The 21783-nt window shown below is 41.7% G+C and overlaps 1 protein-coding gene across 6 annotated transcripts in view; it reads right to left on the bottom strand.

Annotated features, from left to right (window-relative positions):
* Nucleotides 1–21783, bottom strand: part of RARB (retinoic acid receptor beta) — a 337201-nt gene that overhangs the window by 181988 nt on the left and 133430 nt on the right. For all 6 annotated transcript variants that reach the window (XM_069771329.1, XM_069771374.1, XM_069771318.1 and 3 more), the window contains one exon: nt 17894–18394. In XM_069771329.1, coding sequence (XP_069627430.1) covers nt 17894–18071 — 178 coding nt within the window. In that variant the 5' untranslated portion in view covers nt 18072–18394. The remainder of the gene's footprint in view (nt 1–17893; nt 18395–21783) is intronic.

The raw sequence follows: 21783 nt of genomic DNA on the forward strand, positions 1-21783 counted from the left end.
GGTCAAAAAACCCATACGACTGTTGATTGATGGCCCACCGCTAATTTGGATTTAGTTAATTTCTTCTAAAAGACAAGAACAAAGCTCAGAGAAGGATAAAGTGCATACGCAGAGTTTAATAATCTATTGACACAATAACCTGCCATATATGACTATGCAATAAGCTGAGGGAATTTGCCAGAAACACTTCACCTTGCGAACAATATTTAAAGCAATGCTTAATTCATTCCACACTCTGTATACGCAGAGAAGGGCAGTGTTTCTCTAACAAGAAGGCTCCAAGGCATGAGCTGAGCAGTCCTAAGGTGAAAAAACCCCTAAGCAGCAGCCAAATCACAAAATCAAGGTTATCTTCTTTTTAATTTTTGTTGATGAAAACTATTTACTATTGGGGCTGAGTTCAGGCAGGCTGGGAAAGAGAACCTGATTTCAAAGTAGTGTCAAACAACAGCAGGGAAATGAAGTGGCGGTTTTAACCCTAAAACTTTAAAAACTGTAAAGATCAACTCACTAAATGATCTCTGCCTTTAATCTGTTTTGTCAATGGATACTTTTGGGGTTTATTGCATTTTATTTAATGCAGACAACAAGGAGAGTCTTCATTTTAATTTAAAACCAAAGGCAATTATCAGACAGCCATGGTGCTGTCACTGGGAAGAGTCACCAGGCTTCCCTCTCCTGCCCGACGTACAGGCGAAGGCTTGCCCCTTCAGCTGCTTCTGCATTAGCACAAAGGAGCCATGCTGTGCCGGCAGCCTCACCATCCTCCTGGAGAGCAAGCTGGGACCTCTGGGAGCCTAAACCAGTTTCGAGCAGGAACTTTAAAAAAACAGGCTTGTATTCCGTACAGAAGTAAGACAGACCCTAACGTTGAAGACGGTGTGATTTGTGACGATGATCTTAACCCAGCACCGCTTCAAGAAATAAATTACTTACTGTCTTTTAAGGCCATTCATACTTTGCCCAAATAAGGCTTCAAGAAAGTTACAACTGAAGTTCTTTTGGCTTGGGGTACTACTTTTGCTGCCTAAATAAGCCCATAGAGCACTTAACCAGTAAAAGAAGAACGACACCAGCAAAGTGCTCCTCGTGTTATAGCAATATGTGCATGCTTTGGATCAGGGCAGCAAAAACAGTGCAAATGAATGAAACGAGCTATAGCAGTAAAAAAATCTCCATTTTGCTACAGTAACTGAGGGCTCAGTAGATGTTCTTGCAAATACAGTCACATTGTCATACTTCTTTACCTTACTGACATAGATACGCAGGCAGAAGCTGTTGGTAAAGACCCTACAGGAGCCTTATGGGGAAAAAAAAGCAGTGACTGACAAATCCCAAGAGGGCCACAATCACGCTGCTCAGTCCAGTTATATGGTAATACAAGAGAACAAGAAACAAAGCAAAGGGAGACCAAATTTTGCTCCACCTACTCAAGAACCATCCCTTGGTTTCGCTGAGGTTTTTCTGTGACTGGGAAGATTTTTTTTAAAAAACAGCTTGTGTGCAGCACTTCAGCATCAAAAATATGCAATGCAGATTCAAAAGCACACTGAAGTTCAGACTCCCTTTAAGTTTCCTTGTCTTGTACCTGTAAACAGGATGCATCAAAAAAATCACTCTAGAAAACACTGGCCATGTATAAAACCACACTTCAGAAATGTCTATTTTATAGCTAATATTCCCTCCAATCCTACTATGGATATGTCCTATAGAGTAGCGCAGTCCTCCTATTATATTACACGGACCACTGACAACTACATTTCTCCATCTGGCAGTCCCTGGAACCGATGCAATCCCATGGTGAGCACCTCACAGTATCACCACTGTGATTCAAAAGTGTAAGCAAAGTCATCCGATTGCCTTGCCCCCTGAAGTAAATCTTGCCTTCAAGACAACTCCTGTGGGAAGGATTGTTTTGCTATAGGATTTGCAGACCAAAAGAAAATCAATGGGTTGATACAGGAAGTGGAGGGGTTTAATTTCTGTGAGACAGTGCTTTTTAAACATATTTATCTTAGTGTATGGGACTAAAACAGGAAGATGTATCAGGGTGACACTAGAAAAATCCTTAAAATTGAAAATTTTGGCACCAAGTTTTCATAAACCCTTTCCCCATCCCCAAGAATTATATAACAGGCACTCGGGCAGGAGATTTATGGCTTCCTATTCAAGCCCCACAGCCATCAATCTAAAGAATCAATTCGTGGTCCTTCCAAACAGAAATGCAACCAAAGACAGACCAAATACACCTCTTTGAAAATAGAATCCCAAAGTCCAAGCGTACAGAAGGTACCCCCACCATTAACACAGTTTTGAAATTGGGAAGCTGCATCAATCTTTAGCAACATATTTTGCCTTCACTGATGCTGTTCTGTAACAACACAAGGACTGCTAGGCGATTTTCTTAGTGAGTAGCACCATACTTGGAGTAATACATTACTAGTGGGACTCCCCTGATGATGTATTACACTAATGCATCATTAGGATGATGTTTCACACTGATGATATATTGCAATGCAACATAATGAGAGCAATAGCTCACTGGGTGCATAATCCTGCCAGGAGCTGTGCGCCTGCAGCTCTCTGACTTCATTTGCAGTTCAGGGTGTCCAAGGCTTAGATGGATTAGATCCTCAGATACACACAGCTTAAAGGATGGCAAGAGTCAGAGAAATGCCAACATACAGGTGGGTACAGTTAATTACAGGATACAATGTACAGTATGCTAATATCAAGATGCACTTTGGCATCGGGTTTTTACACCTGTGCAAAACACCTTCAAACTAAGAAGCTGCTGTAGGCAGAGCTCCCGAAGCTCCTTATTCTTATGCTTGCCTGCAGCAACCAACGTAGCAGACTCTGGTTGCTTTTAGCTTTGATAAAAATACGTAGCTTAAATTTTCCATGCCAGATGTCTGTTGGAAGAAGGGGGAAGGTTGGGGAAAGGGTGGTTGATTGTTTTTAATCACTGACTTCAGTGAAATCAGTTCAGCTGTTTCTATGACCCAGACTAAGAAAAAAATAGGTAGTTTTGCCAACATTGGAAGATTCTAGTGACCTTTTTTCTGACCTTTTTTTTAACAAACAGAGCTATTTGATCTGTATGAAATTTTTAAAAGACCTTTACACTATGATCAGTGTCACTGACAAGAAGGCAACATTTTAAGATTTGTGAACTCTTCACCGTGAAACCATATACAATGTCCAAAAAGAGGGCAAAATGATATATAAACAAGGAAGGAACAAGCCAGTTTGAATAATAAAGGAACTTCTCCTCCAGTCTCTCACAAAAACGTTAACATTTACAATTGAACCACAACTTCATTACTTATTTTTTCGCTTAAATACCTTCAGGGTCCTTGACTAAGTTTAAATGTGCACACACAAAAATATAACACAGATCCTGCATGCAATTTCCAGCTTTATGGATTTATTCAGTTCTGAAAAACATAACAATATTTTAGACAACTACCTAACGTGCTCTGCATGTTCATCTTCCAGGTTCTCCAAAATAACAGTTGCCCACAACGGAAGGACCAGACCCTTCTCCAGGGAACATCAGCTTCTGTGGTCACACATTCAAAAAAACTTGGCTTTCATACCTTTCTCCTGATGACTGTAATTGAGAAACCACAGGATATCTAATGAATCAGAAAAGAGTACAGCCATCTCAACTAGCTAAATGATGAGATAGTATCTTCTTTTTTTTTTTTCTCTCCATGTGTAGCCTTTCAGATTGCCTGAGCTGTAGTGCTCTGCCTTGTAGATTCTATCTCCAGCCAGTATAGCAAACAGGTTAGGAATACAGAGGAAAGAGCTGATCTTTCCAAGATCTGCCTCTGCACCAGAGAAAGAAAGAAAAAAAGAGACACAGTTTTAGGAGACCACTTCTGATCAGCCCCCCAAGCACATCCTGGGATAAATTAATTTCTGAGAAGATTATGCCAGTTGGGCATCACGCTGATCTAGAGAGCAGCCTGAATCTACCCATCAGCGTAGCGTATGTTTGCCAAGCAGGGCTGTTCCTTCCCTATTGCCCAGGGAGAGAACAAGGACCACAGCAGAGAGAAGATGGGGCCAGCACAAACCCCACCTCGTGGCTTACGGTACACAGCTATGCTGTCCCAGGCCTGGGGATGGCAATGAAAACTCACTCCTTAAACATGTTGCAAGAAAAAAAAAGAAAAGAAAAAGAAAAAAAACCAGAACGGCTTCATGCATTTCCTCCACCAGGCGCCCATGTAAGGGCCAACCGTGTCCTGGCTGTAAATTCTCTGGCACAGGAGCATTATACCAAGGGAAAGGAATGCCTTTCCATCTGTGTATTTCCCCTCAGGCACTCACTTGATAATGAAACCAGTTAAGGTCTTTGGGTTCACAACGTTATTATAGTCGGATAATATTTTGTTTGCAGCCAAGCCTGAAGAACTCCTAAGCAGCACATTACAGGCACCATACACCTGTTAAGTCATGGCATTTCTTCTCTAAGTGGACAAATCTGTTTTAGCCATCTCCAGAGATTTTCCACTCACAGTTAATTACAAAGCACTGACTGCACTCATTTCCTGATCTTAGAGGGAATCTATAACAAATGTATGCCACAGGTGAAGCCCATTCCCTCTGTCCCTCAGAAACACCAGCAATCCTTCTAGCAGCCCCTGCTGCCCTCCTTCACCCCTTTCGCCCCATGCCAGACCATCTGCTCCAACACAAACACTGCACAGAAAATAACAACCTCTTATTAGGAAAGAAACTGCATGGGCTGACTGAGCCTAACATTTCAGAAAATAATTTATTACAAATGTACCTCTTGAACACAAAAACATCGGCACAGGGGGCCAGTCCAAGGTCATTCTGCAGAGACCTACAGTGAACACTGAGATGGGCAGTCCCAGTTCTGGCTGTTTTGCAGTCAATGATGCCCACATAGAGAGCCACCCAGCATGGCAGCAGGATTTTATTCACCCCCTGCATAGGCATACATGGCTACAGAGATGATCACGTGTTTCCCAACAATTTGGGGAGCAATTTTGTTTAAAGTGATTAACAGGCTCACAAAGAAATTTGCCCCTTGTTGGATCTGAAACTCACTGGAGCCACTTTCACCCTATGATACATATCCTAGTACACAGTTTTGAGCCAAAGTATCATTGTGCCTTGTACAGTACAAAATATTCTGAAATCAGGTCAGGCAAGATAAGCATTCTGGGGAAAAAAAGGTAAGGGAAAAGTAGTCCATCCTAAGAAAAAGTGATACTTCATTGTGACAGCGACCTTTCTTCATGCTCCTCCTAGCAGGCTGATGTCTGATCCCGGGCACAAATCCATGGAAATAAGTCTCCCTGACCTCAGAGACATACATTAGGTCAATGGTTCCCAACTTTCCGGACCAACAGACAATTGACAATGATCAACATTTTTCTCAAATCGTCACACACGCTTACCATCACCCTTGTGACTGGAAACTCGATAAAGGTGATGTGACTCAGCAGCATGGCTCCAACGCCTTCTCCATTACTTTTGTGGGGTGACCAGTGCTCGGCAGACACAGGTGAAAAGCCCCCGTCAGCTGGTGTCATCTCTGAGAAACTTAGAAATTTAACTTGTTCACTGGCTCCCACATTTTTACAAGTTGTTTTACACCAAATCCCAGGAACCAGCTGCCTCCTGTGTCACCATCCAGGCATAAGCCCCCTCCCAAACCATGCTCTCCCCTTTTCTTGGCTGCCAAGAACCAGCCTAACCTTCCTAAAAAGGTCCCCCTCACACCAAAGACAACATCTCACTGAAGATGCCACCCTTCCACTTTGAGGATAAATACAAAGCAATTCTTCCAGTAAGGAAAAAGGGAGCAGAAACATTTTCTGTAATTATACACATGGGATAAAAGCACAGAAGCACACAAACACCACAGAAATCAATTAAATAAAACCAGACACAACCAGACAACTTGCAGAGGCAAGAAAGTAAAGAAAAAGATAAAAGGGAGAGCTCCTGGGTGATGGGCAGGTGGACTGCAACTCGAAGCGACAGGTAAGGAAAGGGACTTTGGGTGCTGAATTCCTTTTGTGATTGTACATTACTGAATAGCTCTTTGCCAGCCTCAAACAACAGATCTGACCCCCAAACTACATTTTTCCTCCAAAGAGAAGAAACCTGCTACACCTCAAAATGTGCCCAGTGCATCAGATGAGAAAGGAGAGGCATCAGCTCCAGAGAGCCCTTGCAGCAGTACGGCCTCAGGAGAGCAGCCTTAACAATTTTGTTTAGACCTTCTGAAACACTGCCCCCCCCCCACTCCGCCAAAAGACAAAGTTTACCAAACAGGGGCACACATTTCTTATCACTTCATTGCTTTCTTACTGGGACTATAACTGTGGAGTCTTCTGGGCAGCCAAAGAAGTTGCATGGGCTCAGAACTGACTAAAAAAATGGATTACCAAGCAACATGTAGGGAGAAAAAAATGCACATATCCCACACTTTTTTAGTGGTAATGCTCTTCCTATGTACACTTCATTATGTTTTTAAATTCTGGGATAACCAGTGTATAATATTCCACACACTGTTAGAAACCCACCAGCACACATGCGGAGCACTTCACAATAGTGACAATGGTTTGGCAGAAACCCCATTTAAACTGCCCACATTAGCAACTTCCCATATACTTGCACTAGTGATGGACCGCCTCAGTTAGGCTTTACCTTGCTTATGGAAAGCTCCAGCTTCATCTTGGACGACAAGGTAAAAATTCTTTGGTTATTGAAAAAAGTGAAATGGGGAGTATTTCCAGTACAATACTTTTGGTACATGTCAAGTTGAATAAAACTGAGCATTTTTTTGTGACTTGCGCTATATGTTTTAATTCACCTTCCCAAATAATTTACAGCAATGATTCACATTTTTTACTACAAGTAAATACAATTACCTATTCTTAAAAATCAAACATATTGCAATATGTTTTCATCGAGTTTGTGCGAGTAACTACATATTAAAATGGCAAACATCCTTTCCAATAACATCCTGGCAGAGTTTGCTTCTTCTGCAAGTAATAAAAGCGGAGGAGAGCAAGCCGTGCTCCAAGATGTTTGGCTGCGGCACCATGAGACAGCTGATGCATTCCAAATGTCTGTCAGGTCACCTTGCAAAACCAACCACCGCTAATCAATAGTGAAATCTTTCTGTCTCTGGCTTAACTATATTTCTGGTTTTGTTAAACAGAAGAAAATTGCCAATTAGTTGGACTCTGCCAGACCACGCAGCTAGGGGAAACTTACTGTCAACCTGACCGGTTCAGTTAAGAGTTAAGATGAAGCAGTTCAATTGCAGTTCAATTACGATACTTAATCAATCACTGACTGTGCACGCAGGTTTTGGGAAATAAGCTGCAGCATCTTACTGTTGGTCTTCACAAGAAGCAGGTCAGTCTCCACAGGTTGTCTTGTTTCTAAGCACCCAGCCATTTTTTTTAGAAGCCCCAAATTCAGCTTTGCATTTCTAGGATGTGAGCCTTTTTTCACCTCCCATCGCTCGGCCCAGAAGTCATGTCCCTTTCTCTTACTCTTCATGTGCCTTCCTTTTCTTGATTCTGAGCTATTTGGAACAGAGATCATATCTCTCTCTTTGTTTGGAAACTCTATAGCAGTTTGTACGTTGCAGCGGTATAATAAATAAAAAGTAATAAAAATGTTAGGAAAGTCCTTAGAAAAGTCCATGTTATTTTTACAATTACTCATGCTGTCACTATTTAAGAAACAATGCCAGGAAGATCTAGGACTTGAAGGGGACTTACAACAATTTTTGTAAAAATACACTATTGAAATGATGATGGTACCGACAGCAAAGGGTTTTGCAAGGTGTACGGCTTCTCCTGCTGCTTTTTCGAGTGCTTCTAACAGATGTTCAATTTCAAGTGGTCTGCAGATACCAATAGGCTGATGGTTCTGCAGGAATCAGAGCAGCAGATGTGCCCTGCATTATGTTTTGCTATTCCCTTTATGAATTGATATGTCACCCCGTGGGTTTATAGCTAGTTAATTTTGTAATGACATCACTATTTCTATACTTTTAATGATTCTCGCAGGATTTAATTTCTCAAATAACAGAACTCTTGATCCTGGAATTGCTATGCAAAAGCAATATATAATAAACAGATTTGTTTACATGATACAGTTCTATTTCCCACCAAATGCCTTCGCTGATAGCTTTTAGGTAATGCTGGTATGCAAGTGAATTCTTCCAAAGACTGCAGATTTACAACATGGCCTCATTTCAGGGCTCTAGACTTAACGCCTGTGCGTCTCTCTACAGGATCGTTACCCTCAAACAAGTATCGCTCACTGGCTGGAAGGAATGAGGATAAGAAGGGAATAAGGATAGAAATAATGGGGATTTCCATTGGCTCTGCTGTAGCCCCTAGGTATTGCCCCTGTCAGATGCTGTGCTCCACGGCAGTGTAACATCACTACTTGCATGGTACCCAAATAAAATCACAATGCACAGGAAATTGCGCTCCATTTTCCACTGACGGTGACCCAACTGTGACAGGGCAGAGCTCCAGCTTTTTGGCTTGGACACTTTTGATCTTAAAAGGGAGCCAAGTTTTTCCTCCCTCAAATACAGTTGCAGAGGTTGTTAGAGCCCAGAGGTTTTGCAAGCCCTTGGGGCAGAATCTCCAATAACAGCTGCAGGCTGCGCAGTGCAGGCAGCAGGATACCACCTTTCTCCCCTGGAGTATTCAGTACTGTTAAAGAATGTCTTTCTTTTTGTTTTTAAATACAGGGAGGGAAAAGTGATGCTATTACAGCTATATTTAAAGGACTTTTGGCATTTCCTTCATAAAACTGAATTTTTAAGTATTTAAAAATTGACTGTAAAAAACCATTACAGGTTGTAAAAGGTTCTAGTTAGGTATGTTATGAAGCCTTGAAACATACCTGAAAACTTTTAGCTTTGAGAAGTGAAAACTGCATAAGCATACATCCCCCCCCCATGATATCTCAGAAATTATATTCCTGCATTACTGCAAATATCAAAATACATCCTTAGTAAAAGCCAGCTTTTGAAAAGCGCCTGAGTCTTAAATTTACAGAATGAACACTATCCACTCTTACATGCCCTTACTGATCTAGCTGAAAGATCAAGGGAGATTAATTTCTGAGAAGCAACTAGATAATTTTTGCACGCACATGGTAGAGGATGATCTCCAGTTGTGACTGCAGGCAGTCTCCACAGCCCTCGCAGGAGCTGTGCGCCTGTGCTGGGATCTGAATCCATCCCTAGGAAGGTAAAAGAACGAGGAAAGTATTTTTGTGAGTTTTCCACAGCATTTCTCCTTTCTTTTTTTTTTTGAAAAAATGTTCTGTCTTTATTTCTTGCAGTTCAGAGTTCTTTAAAAAAGTGAGTCTGAGCCTTAGTGCAAGTCTCAGATTTAAACATACGAAACTCAGGAAAGCTAATGCTGAGGTTAAACCAAATTTGACTGGCCTTCAGCGCTGAGAAATAGCAAAGACCAAGCTCCACCTGGGGGTCCACACCTATTGCTTGCATACATAAGCTGACTTCCATCTATATTTAAGCTATAAGCAAGCGTGTTGTGTAACAGCAGGCATCACACTGAGCCCATGAACGAGCATCTCGGACTACTCTGAAAGCAGAAGCGCATTCCCCAGGGACATGGCACACCACAAGCCCTCCAGACCCACCTCTCATGCTCTGCTCTGGGCTCCCAAGAAATGCTGAACCAAACTCTTCCATCGCCTGAACTCCGCACTTCTCCCCCAAAAGCTCCCAGCCAGGACTTTCAGCCCCTCTCCCAAACACCTTTAACTATGGGATGAAAATCATGCTCAAAATCTTTGCTCCCTCGACGTAACTGAACTACTTCTGCTGGTGATGCTCATTTGTGCAGGCAGCTGGAATTCCTCGGGGGCTTTCCCGAGAAACAAGGACCACCATAAAACTGCAGGTCTAAGCCAAAGGCGCATTGCCTTGGTCCAGCCTTCTCCAGCACGTAGGCACGGCCATACAGAGACTTCCAGTGCACCTCCAGCGCTTTCGCTCCTTCAGAACCTGAACTCCCAGCCAAAACACGCACCTTGCTGCCCATCCACTCCCCCCGTGGAGACTACGAAGGAATGAACACACACACACACACGGCAGATGTCGGGCACGCTGCTCAGTGCGCAGCTTCAGGGTGCTCAGATACAGCCATCAGCAGCTCAGCAGCCTAACCCAGATGAGACCCACTATATTTAGGATACAACTACTTTCTAAAAATGCATTATCTAGACAAAACAGTTGAGTATCTTAGGGATGCAGGTTCTGGTTTTCCGAATATTTCTGATATTTACTCTGACATTTCCTCTGAGCGCGCATGGTGTTTTGAAAGGAAAGGAGTTTTCTGTTGCTTAAGGCCAGTCCTTCCTGTTTGTTAGTTTATCCCAAACCCAAGTTTGCACATGAATAAAACTGTTGCTTTAAGTCTGATTTCAAACATGTGGTAAAGGAGAATCTAACAATTTTATGAGACATAGTTACTTTTGTAGAGGGTGAGTTTGCCCTGGGGAATTTTCTCTGACTAGATTTATCACAAGTTTTTTGAACCAGATAATTTTGTTTGATAGCACATCTGGCAGCATCATAAAATCTTGACGTCCCAAGCTATTACACAGGAATTACTTTTGTAAATCATTTATGAATATTACTGATGTAGGCCTATTCTGGGCAGTACGAAAGGAAACGGAGTGCTGAAGGACAAAGGAAGGGAAAAAGGATTCCCTGCCCTTTCGGGATGCATCAGATAGGGTGGGTATTTATCATTTTAAATGGGAAACATGCTGTCATTGATACAGCTGAAAAGTCCACATAACACAACTTGTTCCCCATATTCCCTTAATAGGCAAAAGGGGAAGATATTGTAGCTGAGAAAAACCATAAATCGATCTCTCCTGAAGAAAATTTGCCCTATCCGAATCTTTAATAAGGCTTCCCAATTAAATGCCGCATATTGCTAAAAGCACAGTAAACACAAACTAACAACCCAAGAAGAGTAAAGGAGGGAAGTCTTACCAAGACCAGCATTGAGGCAAAATAAAAAGTACATTTTAGCTAAAAAAAAAAAAAAAAAAAAAAAAAAGAAAGAAAGATATTTACAAAAACCCCATGGTGACATGCCTTTTGAACACAGCAACGTGACTGAATGGAAACTCCACGTAATTAAAATAACATGATTAGATTTTCTTAAAACCGTAGCTGCTAAATATATGCCTTCAGATGGAAACCTGGCAAAATGAAAGCTTATGTTCATTTTTAATACCAGGAACTATCACACAATTAACAATTTCGGAAGATTGCACCTATCGATTTGGATTGAAAACACATCAGACATTGAGAAAACTTTGGGTGCCGCTACGCCGCCAAACCTGAAGTCTGGCATTATATTCCTTTTGAACAATACACTGTGTATTTCATTTGCAGTGGGTGAATGGACACCGAACACACCATCACCGGGTGGAGGGGCAACGGAGAGGTCACCCAGTAGGACCTGGCAGTGGGGGACTAGAACCAGCCCTTCGCTCCTCATTCCTGACGTCCCCAGCACTGGGAGCTACGGGGTGTTATTTTTGTTGGGCCAGAGCAAAGGAAAAGGTCGTTCGCAATACCCCACAGAAACATATTTCCAACCTTAGGTAAGAAGGCATTTTGTTGGGGAATTTCCTTGCTTCGGGGCCCATAAGGAGGGAAGGAGCAATTCTCTGACAGCTCCTATTAGACTTCCAAACGCCAGGCTCCTTCAGACTACAGCAGGTCTACAAGGGATGCGCAGAGCCATTATGCAGCACGTGCCAGAATTACACCATGCGCTCACCCTGCCAGAGTAGACAATTTCTAAATTCGGCTTCCTCCCAGGAAGCAAATTCCTGTCTATACACACCCAGAACTGATTTCTTGCAGATGAGCATGCTGCCCGCAAAAATCCGAAGTGGACTGCATCCGCAGGGTGCCGAGGACTCACCTCAGCAGGGCAGAGCTACGGCAAGAGCCTCTAGCTGCGCTGAGTCGAGAGGCACTCCTGTGTTTTTTAGAAAGTGGCAGTACTGAAAGAAGCAGCTCTAATGTGAAAAAATAGGTTTAAATTTTTGATAGTTTCAGATTAACTAGAATGAGAAAATGACAATGTAACAGTTTTACTAATCAAAGCATGGATGCTTTCAAGCTGCACAAAGAGCCCAAGTAGGAAAAAACCCACAACATAAACAAAAGGAAGAACTGAAAAGAAATGGTGATTTCCAAGGTCATGAGTGATATCTGCATGGTATCACCTGGATATTGCTCCTCAGACTTGCCAGCATGAGGCAACACTGGCTGTAGCTGAAATCTGATATTCATATTCTGTTTATCCCCCTCTTTCTGAATGCAAACACATGTTCTGTCTTTTCAATAAAGATGTGTAACACATGCATGGAATAGGTATATTAAAAGTCTTAAAAGTCATCTGTTAATTGTAGATATGTGTAAATGACTATGTAGCAAGTCTTCCTAGGGAGACAGAACTGGAAAAAAAGAGACAGCCACACTAAATTTAGAAAGCGTGAAAAAGCTCAACGACATAATCATGCAAGGTTGATTCATGTATTTTTTCCTAATTCAATACAACTATTATAATATTATTTTAGACAATTCCAGAGCACCAAAGAGTGCTGAGGGTTTTTTTTTTTTATTCCATTACAGACAGCACTTGCCTCAGTAACTATGCTGAGGGAAGAAAATCCATCATGTATTAACCATACTCCAACCTCCAACAGAAATATTCCCCATTTTGTGAAGTAAAGTGAGATGTGGGAGCCCTTGACCTTCTAAGTAATTAAGGGAAACAGAGACATTCTTGTTTTTATTAGAGACACACTAAACTATTTGAAAATAATTTGAATAGCTGGAGAATTAGTGTATTTGCCTGTTCATGAGTAGTGCAGATAGTTTAGAGTTCTCTTGGGGGCAACACATCGTAATGAATATCTGCTATTCATATTTAATGCAATCTGCCAAAGAGTGCTTTTGGGAGGACTTTCTGTGTCAATATAATGATTAACAACAGAACTGGAAAAGTAAATGAATTCCTGCAACGGGTGGGGCTGGCAAAAATATCTTGCAGTACTACACCAGTAACTCTGTATTTAACTGTACTCTTTTAATGATATCAGTGGAAAAACCATTTCCCGGGGCGGGTGGTGGTGGGGAAGCAAGCAATCTTTAAGTTGAAGTTCAAGTGGTAAATAACCAGCAGTAATGGAAGGAAAAATAATTCCAGCAAAAAACAGTGCTTAAAACAACAATCTGCCTGGCCTGAGCATGTCTGAAAAGCCTGAGATGCAATACTGACCAGTAAATATTAATAATTAGTATTTACATAGCACTACCCAGAAGTAATGCTGTAGTTAGCTCCTTGTCTACCTTTTTCAGTTCTCTCAGATGATCTTACTTTCCATACCTTTTCTCATACTTAGAAGATTTACATAAAACAGGATATAAAGTCCTTTATTTTTTACAATGTACTTTTAAAACACCCCAGACAGAAAAGTATGGAAAAGCTCGGCTAAAATACAATGAATGACCTTAGTATGGATTTTTCTCCTTGACATCCCAACAGGCCTCTGAATAACACATTCAGATTTTTTTTTTTTTTTAAACTATCTGGATGAAGCAATCTTACTAAGTTTATATAAATTCCAGTACATTCTTGTATCAGGCTCACCGCTCTCCCCTGCCCCCTTACCAAGCTACTCCTACTCCTCCTTTGCAACAAATGAAGGCAGAATATCAAGGATCCAAAGGCTCACATTGGCATGCTAAGGACCAAAATGTGGAGGGTCTAGAGGTAGAATATGGGATTGCTCCCATCGAATGCCATGGGCTACGCACATCGCCCCATTCAAGCAGGATGCTCAATCCAAGCAGAAAGCGAACAATTGCCGACCAAAGTGTTTTACTATTTAGTGGCTCCCACAGTGGTTATTGACTAGACCCTACTTTAATTTCATCAGGGATTACTTTCATCACAGCATTAGCTCAGATTAATTTTTTTTCCTCCCCATGCCAGTCTCCAGCTCACACCAACTGGCTTTGTCATGGAGTGGTCTTTATCCATGTTAAACTAATTCTGTAAAACTCATTCTGGTGAAGTAACATTACAGAAACCAGTCTTACAAAGATACTCCACCAATGAGCAGCATGGCTTCATCTTCCCCATGCTGAGATTCACCTATAAAACTGCAACATTGCTGTGTGCCTTGCAGTTCCAGCAGCCATAACATAAAGACAGTACTTTACTCGTTGGTTTTCAATGCAGTGGATATACTATGATGATCTGCGTAGCTTTTACATACCTTCCTTCTCAAATTTCAGGTGATGCTTCACTTGGTTAGAGTTTTTTTGTAGTTTTGGGGGGGGGGGTTAAGCCTAATTTTTATAATTAGTCTTTTTCTATAAATTAAAAGTTGCAGTTACATCCACAACAGATGCTTTATAAAGAAGGTAAACTCTTTTTAAGCTGGTATTCTCACATTGTGACAGTTCCCTTACCGGTCTCTGGCAACAGCATTACCAGCATTAGGTCTCATGACTGCAAGATGGGCCCCTTCTTCCAGGACTAACGAAGAGCAGTGCCACCCAGATACCAGAATTGCCTGTGTGTGCCTGCGTGACCACTACTTGCCCAAACCTAAGATGCTTTTACTTTAATAAAATGTTGTGTAACAATATTTGCCCATATTTATTTATTCCTCCCCCAAATATTTCACTAACGTTTTGTGATTTTCCTGTTGCAAACATGTCAGGCTCTGCAGGACTTTTGTTAAGCAGCCATCTCCCACAGCTGCTCCCAGTCTGGCAGAGAGACAAACCCTGTTGGTCTGGGACAGGCTGGCGCACGACCCAAAAAGCACGGGAATGCCTCCAGTTTTGCCTTCCCTTACCATTTCTAAATGAGCTAAGCAGTAACTTCCTGAAACAACCTTTGCTAATTTTTTTTTTTTTTTTAAATATAGATGCAATTCCTCATTATTAATGCAACCAGGGAAGCCTGCATGCCATCTGATCTCAGGAGTGAAGACATCTGCTCTGTGCTGTATGGGGTAATACAGTGATAGGTAAATCAATCGGACTTATAAAAGTAACGATCTTCTTGACCGTAGTCTCGTTCCGTGCTAATGCACAGTTCATGTATGTGTAAAAGTGATATTTTTTCATCTTCTGACCTTGTTAGCACTGTGACCAGCCCTCTAATTATTAAGTATTTTGCACTATGTATCTCAGTATAAAAACAGAAGCCGAGTCACAGGTCACAGAGGCAGCACCATTATTAACATCAGTGAAACTAAATCACTCCATCCTGAACGCTTATTCTCAGCCCCTTGTGCTCACAAATTCATATGTCTAAAATACTGTTGTCTGTTTAATAGGACTGGAGATACCTACCCCAACTGTAGATTAAGATAACTTAATGCAACTTGATATAAGTTTATCTGCCATCATGGAAAGTCTAAAACCAAGACAGAACTAAATAAAACAGGACAATAACATGAAGGCTTAAATGATTGTAACTTCGAACAAAAGCTGTTGAACTGCATTGTTTTAAAAAAATTAAGGATATCTTTATAGTATTCCTGTTATGTAAAATTATTTCTATTGGATTTTGGATGAATGGAAAGAAATCTGGAAGATAAATAGTACAATAGCTTCAAGAATGTAGAGAGCAGTGGTTTGGCCAAACTTTAATTTCTTCAGGTCTTTGCGAGCAAGATCTATATTCTTCCACCACCCAGTATAAGTTCTAACTTTAGTAGAGGCCATCAATCATACTGACCTTGGGCCATGGGCGGATTCATTGTAACAAAAAAAAAAAAATTCCATAATGAAAAACAAAAACCTGAAATATAACCCAAAGCTCAACCTGCTTGCTTCCAAGAACTTGTCCCCTTAACTCCAGTGATATTAACCTCAAGCTCCAGAATAAGAAGTCTACAGGTTTCAAAACAAGAGAGACTGTTGCCACCAAAGGTAAGCAAACAGAGTAGTACAAACCAGAAGAGTCATCCTGCAGGGGACTGTGTCTGAAAAGAAATTCTCCTCCCTATCTTGCCAACTTTAGCTGGTATTTTCAAACACTACTGCCTTGAGCTATGCCAAACAGCTGCCAGGCTTTCATGCTCAGTCAAGGCAAGCCACTGCTGCAAAGCACCTCAACAAAAATACTACCCTGAAAATGCTGGGACCAGGGCATGAAGACACAAACTCAAAGATTCAGTAGTAGCCACTTACTTTGCATACTGACAGAAATTCATACTTAGCACTACTTTTTGCAAAGGCTGAACACTGAGTGGTTTATTAATCATTAATAGTGCATCTGCAACACAGTCTTAATTCCACAAGAACAACTTGTGGAAAAGAAAAACTCTGCATATCTGATCATATGTATTTGGTATTTACCAATGTATGCCTCAGGGAAAAAGTTCCCATTAACTAATAACACTATTTCTTCAACAGGTGAGTGTTCTTGCAATATCAGGGGATAAATTCAGTATGGTATTCTGATAATTAACCAGGATAATTTCTAATAGGATTGTAAAGTTGAACAGTTACTTGTAGACCTTCTGGCTGAAAGTGTTTTGTTTTTCACCTCCAGTAAAGATAAACACCCTGCAATAAAACAGGACAAATAGAAGCCTGACCCAATTAGACCTCCTCCCACATGTGACTGGATGAAAACTGTCCACATTAACTGGAAAAAAACCCAAAAACACTTTACTTCAAGACTGCCCAGTCTTCAAACATGCATATGCGAGACATGAAGCCAGAATTAGTATTAGGCAGCACAAACCCCACAACTTCACTCTTCATAAGTTTTGTCTTCACTGTGGTTTCCCATTCACGTTTGCAACGCTAACTTTGTGTGCTTTCTGTTGAAAGATGTATTAGAGGCACTGCTGTTAACAAGTCTCCTTTTCCTTTAGTAGAAAGTGTAGTTGTTCTGCAAATGTTCTGTTCAGTCAAGACCTTCTCATATTGAACAATCACAGTAATGTATTTAGACAAGGGCCTTCACAACAAACTGACCTGCAAAGCCGTATACATTCTGGTCTTCCTCATATGGGCGATAAATACATCACCCATACAACACCCTCTGCAAGTTCAGAGACTGCAGACCTTCAGTGTCTTGTCTGTGTGATGCTACTTAAAGAGTTTATACCTGGGACAGCTTTGTTTGGATCCACTTAAACACATATAAAACCAAGACCAAGCAGAAAATGTGTGTTCGTCATAAAGCGATGAAAAAACTTGCCCAGCTAATACACTCAGCAATGCTGAAATTGCGAGAGCGCTGCACGTGGAACTCAGCCGTAGACTCAAGGGCTCATTCTGCTGCCATAGCCAGCTCACAGCTACCAGCTGTCCACGGGGCTGCTCTTCACAAGCTGCCCAGGAGGAAAGCAGTTACTTACAGAAGAAAACGAAAGCAGTATTAATTACTGTGCAATTTATGAGAATTCTGTACTGAGGAACCATCGTTGTTCATGAATACACAACAGCCCATTTTTCTTTAAACACAACACTGGATTCTGCAGCTAGCACAATAATGCGGGATATGCCAAAATCCATAGCAGGTTTTATCACCCCTGGTTTCCACAGCTTTGCTATGTCATATAGTTGCATGTTTATTTTTATAAAAACAAGATTAAGTGAAAATGGTATTTCAAAACAAATGCATACTCTTTGCCCAAGTAAAATACATTACAGATGAACAACTGCAATTATTCTCAAAATAATTTCAGAACAAACACGATCAGTCTTTTTTAGAGGAAATCTGGTCAATAAAAGCTATTAATACCAAGCACTTACTTGCAGGTGACGGGGTGCTGCATCCACTAGTTGGTGGGTGACTCTGGAGTCCATGGAGGGAAGGTAGCGACAGTCCACCGATGACTGGAGGAAACAGTAATGGATATGGTGCTGATGGATAGTGAGTCATATGTCCGTTCACTGCTGGTACTGGACATGTGCGGCTACTGGTTGTCATGTTAACACCTCACAGTGTATAAATATTATGTTGCATCACTCCAGGCCAGCAACTAGATACTACAACTTGTGAATGAGGAGGGCTGTCAAGCCTGAAGGTATGGCTTGAGCTGGATTGTGTGATGATGAAAATGTAATTCACTAGATCAGGTCCGTCTTATATTTCATCGCTGCTTCCTACTGTTCTCTTTTCCAGGACATTCTTGCTCTGCAGACTGTGGACAGAAAGTCTTCTTACTCTGGGTATCAGGGCGCAGTTCAGTTGCTTATGCAGATGTTTTTCTGGGAGGACAGTTGCTCTCTACAGATGCATACTGATATAGTCTGTGGGAAGAAGAGAACAATATATTGATTATAACATTTTTGTTTTTTAATTTATACACATAGGAAAACCTTTTATCCATTTGCTACTTTTGATAAGTGATTACTTATTTATCAGTCTCCTACAAGATCAGCTTTATGGTTTACCTGGGGGTAAAATTCTCACTCTACTGAAGTTAACAGCAGAACACCCATTAACTTGATTTCCCTGCCCAATGTGTTACACAAAAAGCAATTTCTGGTCAGACATAATCTTGTTTTGGAAACTGCCAGTTTTAAAACCAATGCATCTATAATTACCCAAAATTGTGACACCGGGAGAGGGGAAAAAAAAAAAAAAATCAACTTCTGAATAATTTCCGGGTACGTGAAAGCTTTCCGTTTCCCCCACAAGCTACAGAACAAATGACACTGAGGAAGCTCCCTGCTCACTTCAATGCCATGGCTCAGGCAGAGGGCACTGGGGAACTGTGTCTGAGGGTGATTTTGTATTGGGCTGTTAAAACATCATTTGGTTTATCAATGATTGTTCTCATAAAGGATAGTTAGTTTATCTTATTATCACTGAAGAGATACCTCACTGATCATTCTCTCTACTTTAATTTTTCTTTTTTTTGGAAGGGGGAACTGCCTTTAACACCAAATAAACAAGCACCTGTTATTTCATAAGCTGAGTGAGTGAGTGACATAATGGCGACACACTGCTCCTGTGCCCTGCTAGGTAACTCGCTTGCTCTCATGACCACCATCTTCAAAGTCATCCAGAGCTACACATGCCTTCCTCAGTGTTTCACCCAAATGACTGGCACCTACCGAGGGGTCCTCATTTTCTCAGTCTCTCTACCAAAAAACTCAGGCTGAGAACATGGCAATACTTGTGCTATTCTCAGCAGGGAAATTTGCTCCCACCATAGCCATTTAAGTCTATGTACAGTGAAGGGCTGGTCTTCTTGGAAACAACCTGTTTGTGCAACACTAGTAAGTGCTACTGGTGTCGAGAGCTACTGAGAAGGCTGCAACTGCTCCCCATTGCGAACACTACTCCTGCAGTTATTTGTGCAGTGCTCCAGGCAAAAGCCAGCGAGCGCTGCAGCCGGCTCCTGCACGAGGAGTTACCCATCTCCTCCAACACACGCTGCTGGGGGAAGACAGTAGGAGCCACAGACCAAACTCAACCACCCAAAAGCAAGGCAGCCCAGCGCTGCCCGAAGGCTTTGTTTCCCGAGACAACCTGCTACGCCCTTGCATCTGCTACAGTCAGCGATCAGTAACAACATCCACCGCTACACAGTATTTTTATTCGTAATTCTTTGAAATTATAGCCTGAAACCAAGGGCAAAAAGATTTTTGGGTGGGAAAACAAAGGCAGCAGTGAAATGACTTGTCAAGGTCACAAAGCAAAACTGATGCCAGAGGAGGGAAACTGTGACAACACAATGTTGACTATCACTACTGCTACTCAGTCTACTAGTTGTCATTAAGAATTAAACGAGCGAGGAAAAAAAAGGAAAAAAACCCAAGCCCGAATGCATATGTTTGCCTGTCAGAGAGCAGCAGAGTGTTTCTGCTCTGTGTGGAATACCAGCAAAGGTTACCAGCTGTGCATGTTTTCAGACAGCCATTTCTGCTGAGTGCAGCGTGCTTGGGGATAACAGAAATGTAGCTTGTAAGTATTTGATAACTGTGTAAATTATGCACAAAATACCTTTAATGCTAACGGAGACAGACGTATGCATAGATGAGACTGTAACAGGGAGTATAGCGAGCTAACGCACAGCTGTTGGCCACACCGAGCTCGAAGACCACGTGCCTGGAGACCGGTGAAACCAGGCAGATCTTTTGAGGAAGCCTCAAAAGCCAAAATATATCAACTCATTAACAACACAAAATGAGATGAACCATCACAGGTGACTGTTTTACCTAGCTAAAACTTTATGAAGCTTAAGAGACAAGGAAAGCCAAGTATCAAAGGAATACACAAAGAACTAATGTTTTCTAAAGCAATTCCACAAGAGCCGGCAAAAATAACCGCGCTTCAAAATGTTTGCAGAAAAACAAAGAGGAGAAGGATGTTGATGAAAACCAGCCCTAAAAATCTACACATTAAATTAATCACAGAACATGGTCACCTATTTTTAAATGATGTAGGGCTCTGGAAATAAAATTCGTGTAATAAAACTAATACCTCCAATTATATTTCTATTAGCCAGAAAAATGCAGAGCTCATAATAAATTATAAAAATTCCCAGAACTGCAACATTGGACATATCTGTATATTTAAGTGACAAGTATTCAGAAAAGAAGTAACTCCTCCGGGGGGGTGGGGGGAAGGGCACTCAGGGAAACTCTTCGGTCACTTCCTCACCACTGCAGAAACGTGTTCTGTGATGGAACTGGTGATGACAAAGTGCAGCAGTATTACAGCTCCCCAGTATGCAACTCCATATGAAATATCTGACGGTGCCAAAACTAGATTACAATCCTATAGTTCTGCATGCTTATAATTTTACGTGAGGTATAATTATATACTGAAATTACTACCAGAAAGCAAGTTTCTCTTGCCTTACTCAAAAATCACCCTCCTTTCACACCTTGTGGCAGAAAATTTCCTGCAGATAGCTGTGCCAGAGATGGATAGCATAAGAGGTATGATACTCTAAACAGCATATAATTTAACTCCAAGTAGTGTTCCTCAGGAGCAGCAGGATGTTATAAACGTGCATGTGGCTGAACATCTATATTATGGTCGAGAAGAAAATCGCAAGCGGACGCCTACATTCCAACAACTCCAGCTTCCTGTAAAGAAGAAGCCACTCATGTTCTGTGGTTACCAAGGTACTTCAAGTCACCAGCTCTGCTAACAGACATTACAGACCCATCACCTCCATCACTGCACAGCAGAGGACATCACAAAGTAGAAAGTGCTGCAGCACAGAAAACCCAAAGATCAGTTGTCCCCATTCATGCCAGTTCCATGGCACTAAAGACAATTCCTAAGGCAAGACTTGACTCGTGTCACCAGACTGACATGTTCATGCCCCTAAACTCACTGATGAAGATCCCAGCTTTAGACATCAGTCGCAGATGTCTAGGCTGCAGATGGTTCCAAGGTGAAAACACCTTTTTTGCTCAACTAAACCTGCATCACAGTGCTTAAGGCACTGTACGGGTGCCAGCTTTGAGAAGGAGACTTTTCTTTGCTGTCACTTGCTATGGTAAACGCCCCACAGCTGAAGGAGCATGTCCTCTCTGGACTGTGACACTTGCCCAGAAGCAAGCCCCATCCTTTCCATGCCATGTGGACCTTGACCATGCTCTCTTCTGGCCTACACCAGGATTCCCTTGAGGATAGAGCTAACAAGCTTACCCTAAACAGGGCAGGAAGAACCAGC

This window comes from Haliaeetus albicilla, chromosome 2 (genome assembly GCF_947461875.1).
Source record: "Haliaeetus albicilla chromosome 2, bHalAlb1.1, whole genome shotgun sequence".
NCBI classification, from domain to species: Eukaryota; Metazoa; Chordata; class Aves; order Accipitriformes; family Accipitridae; genus Haliaeetus; species Haliaeetus albicilla.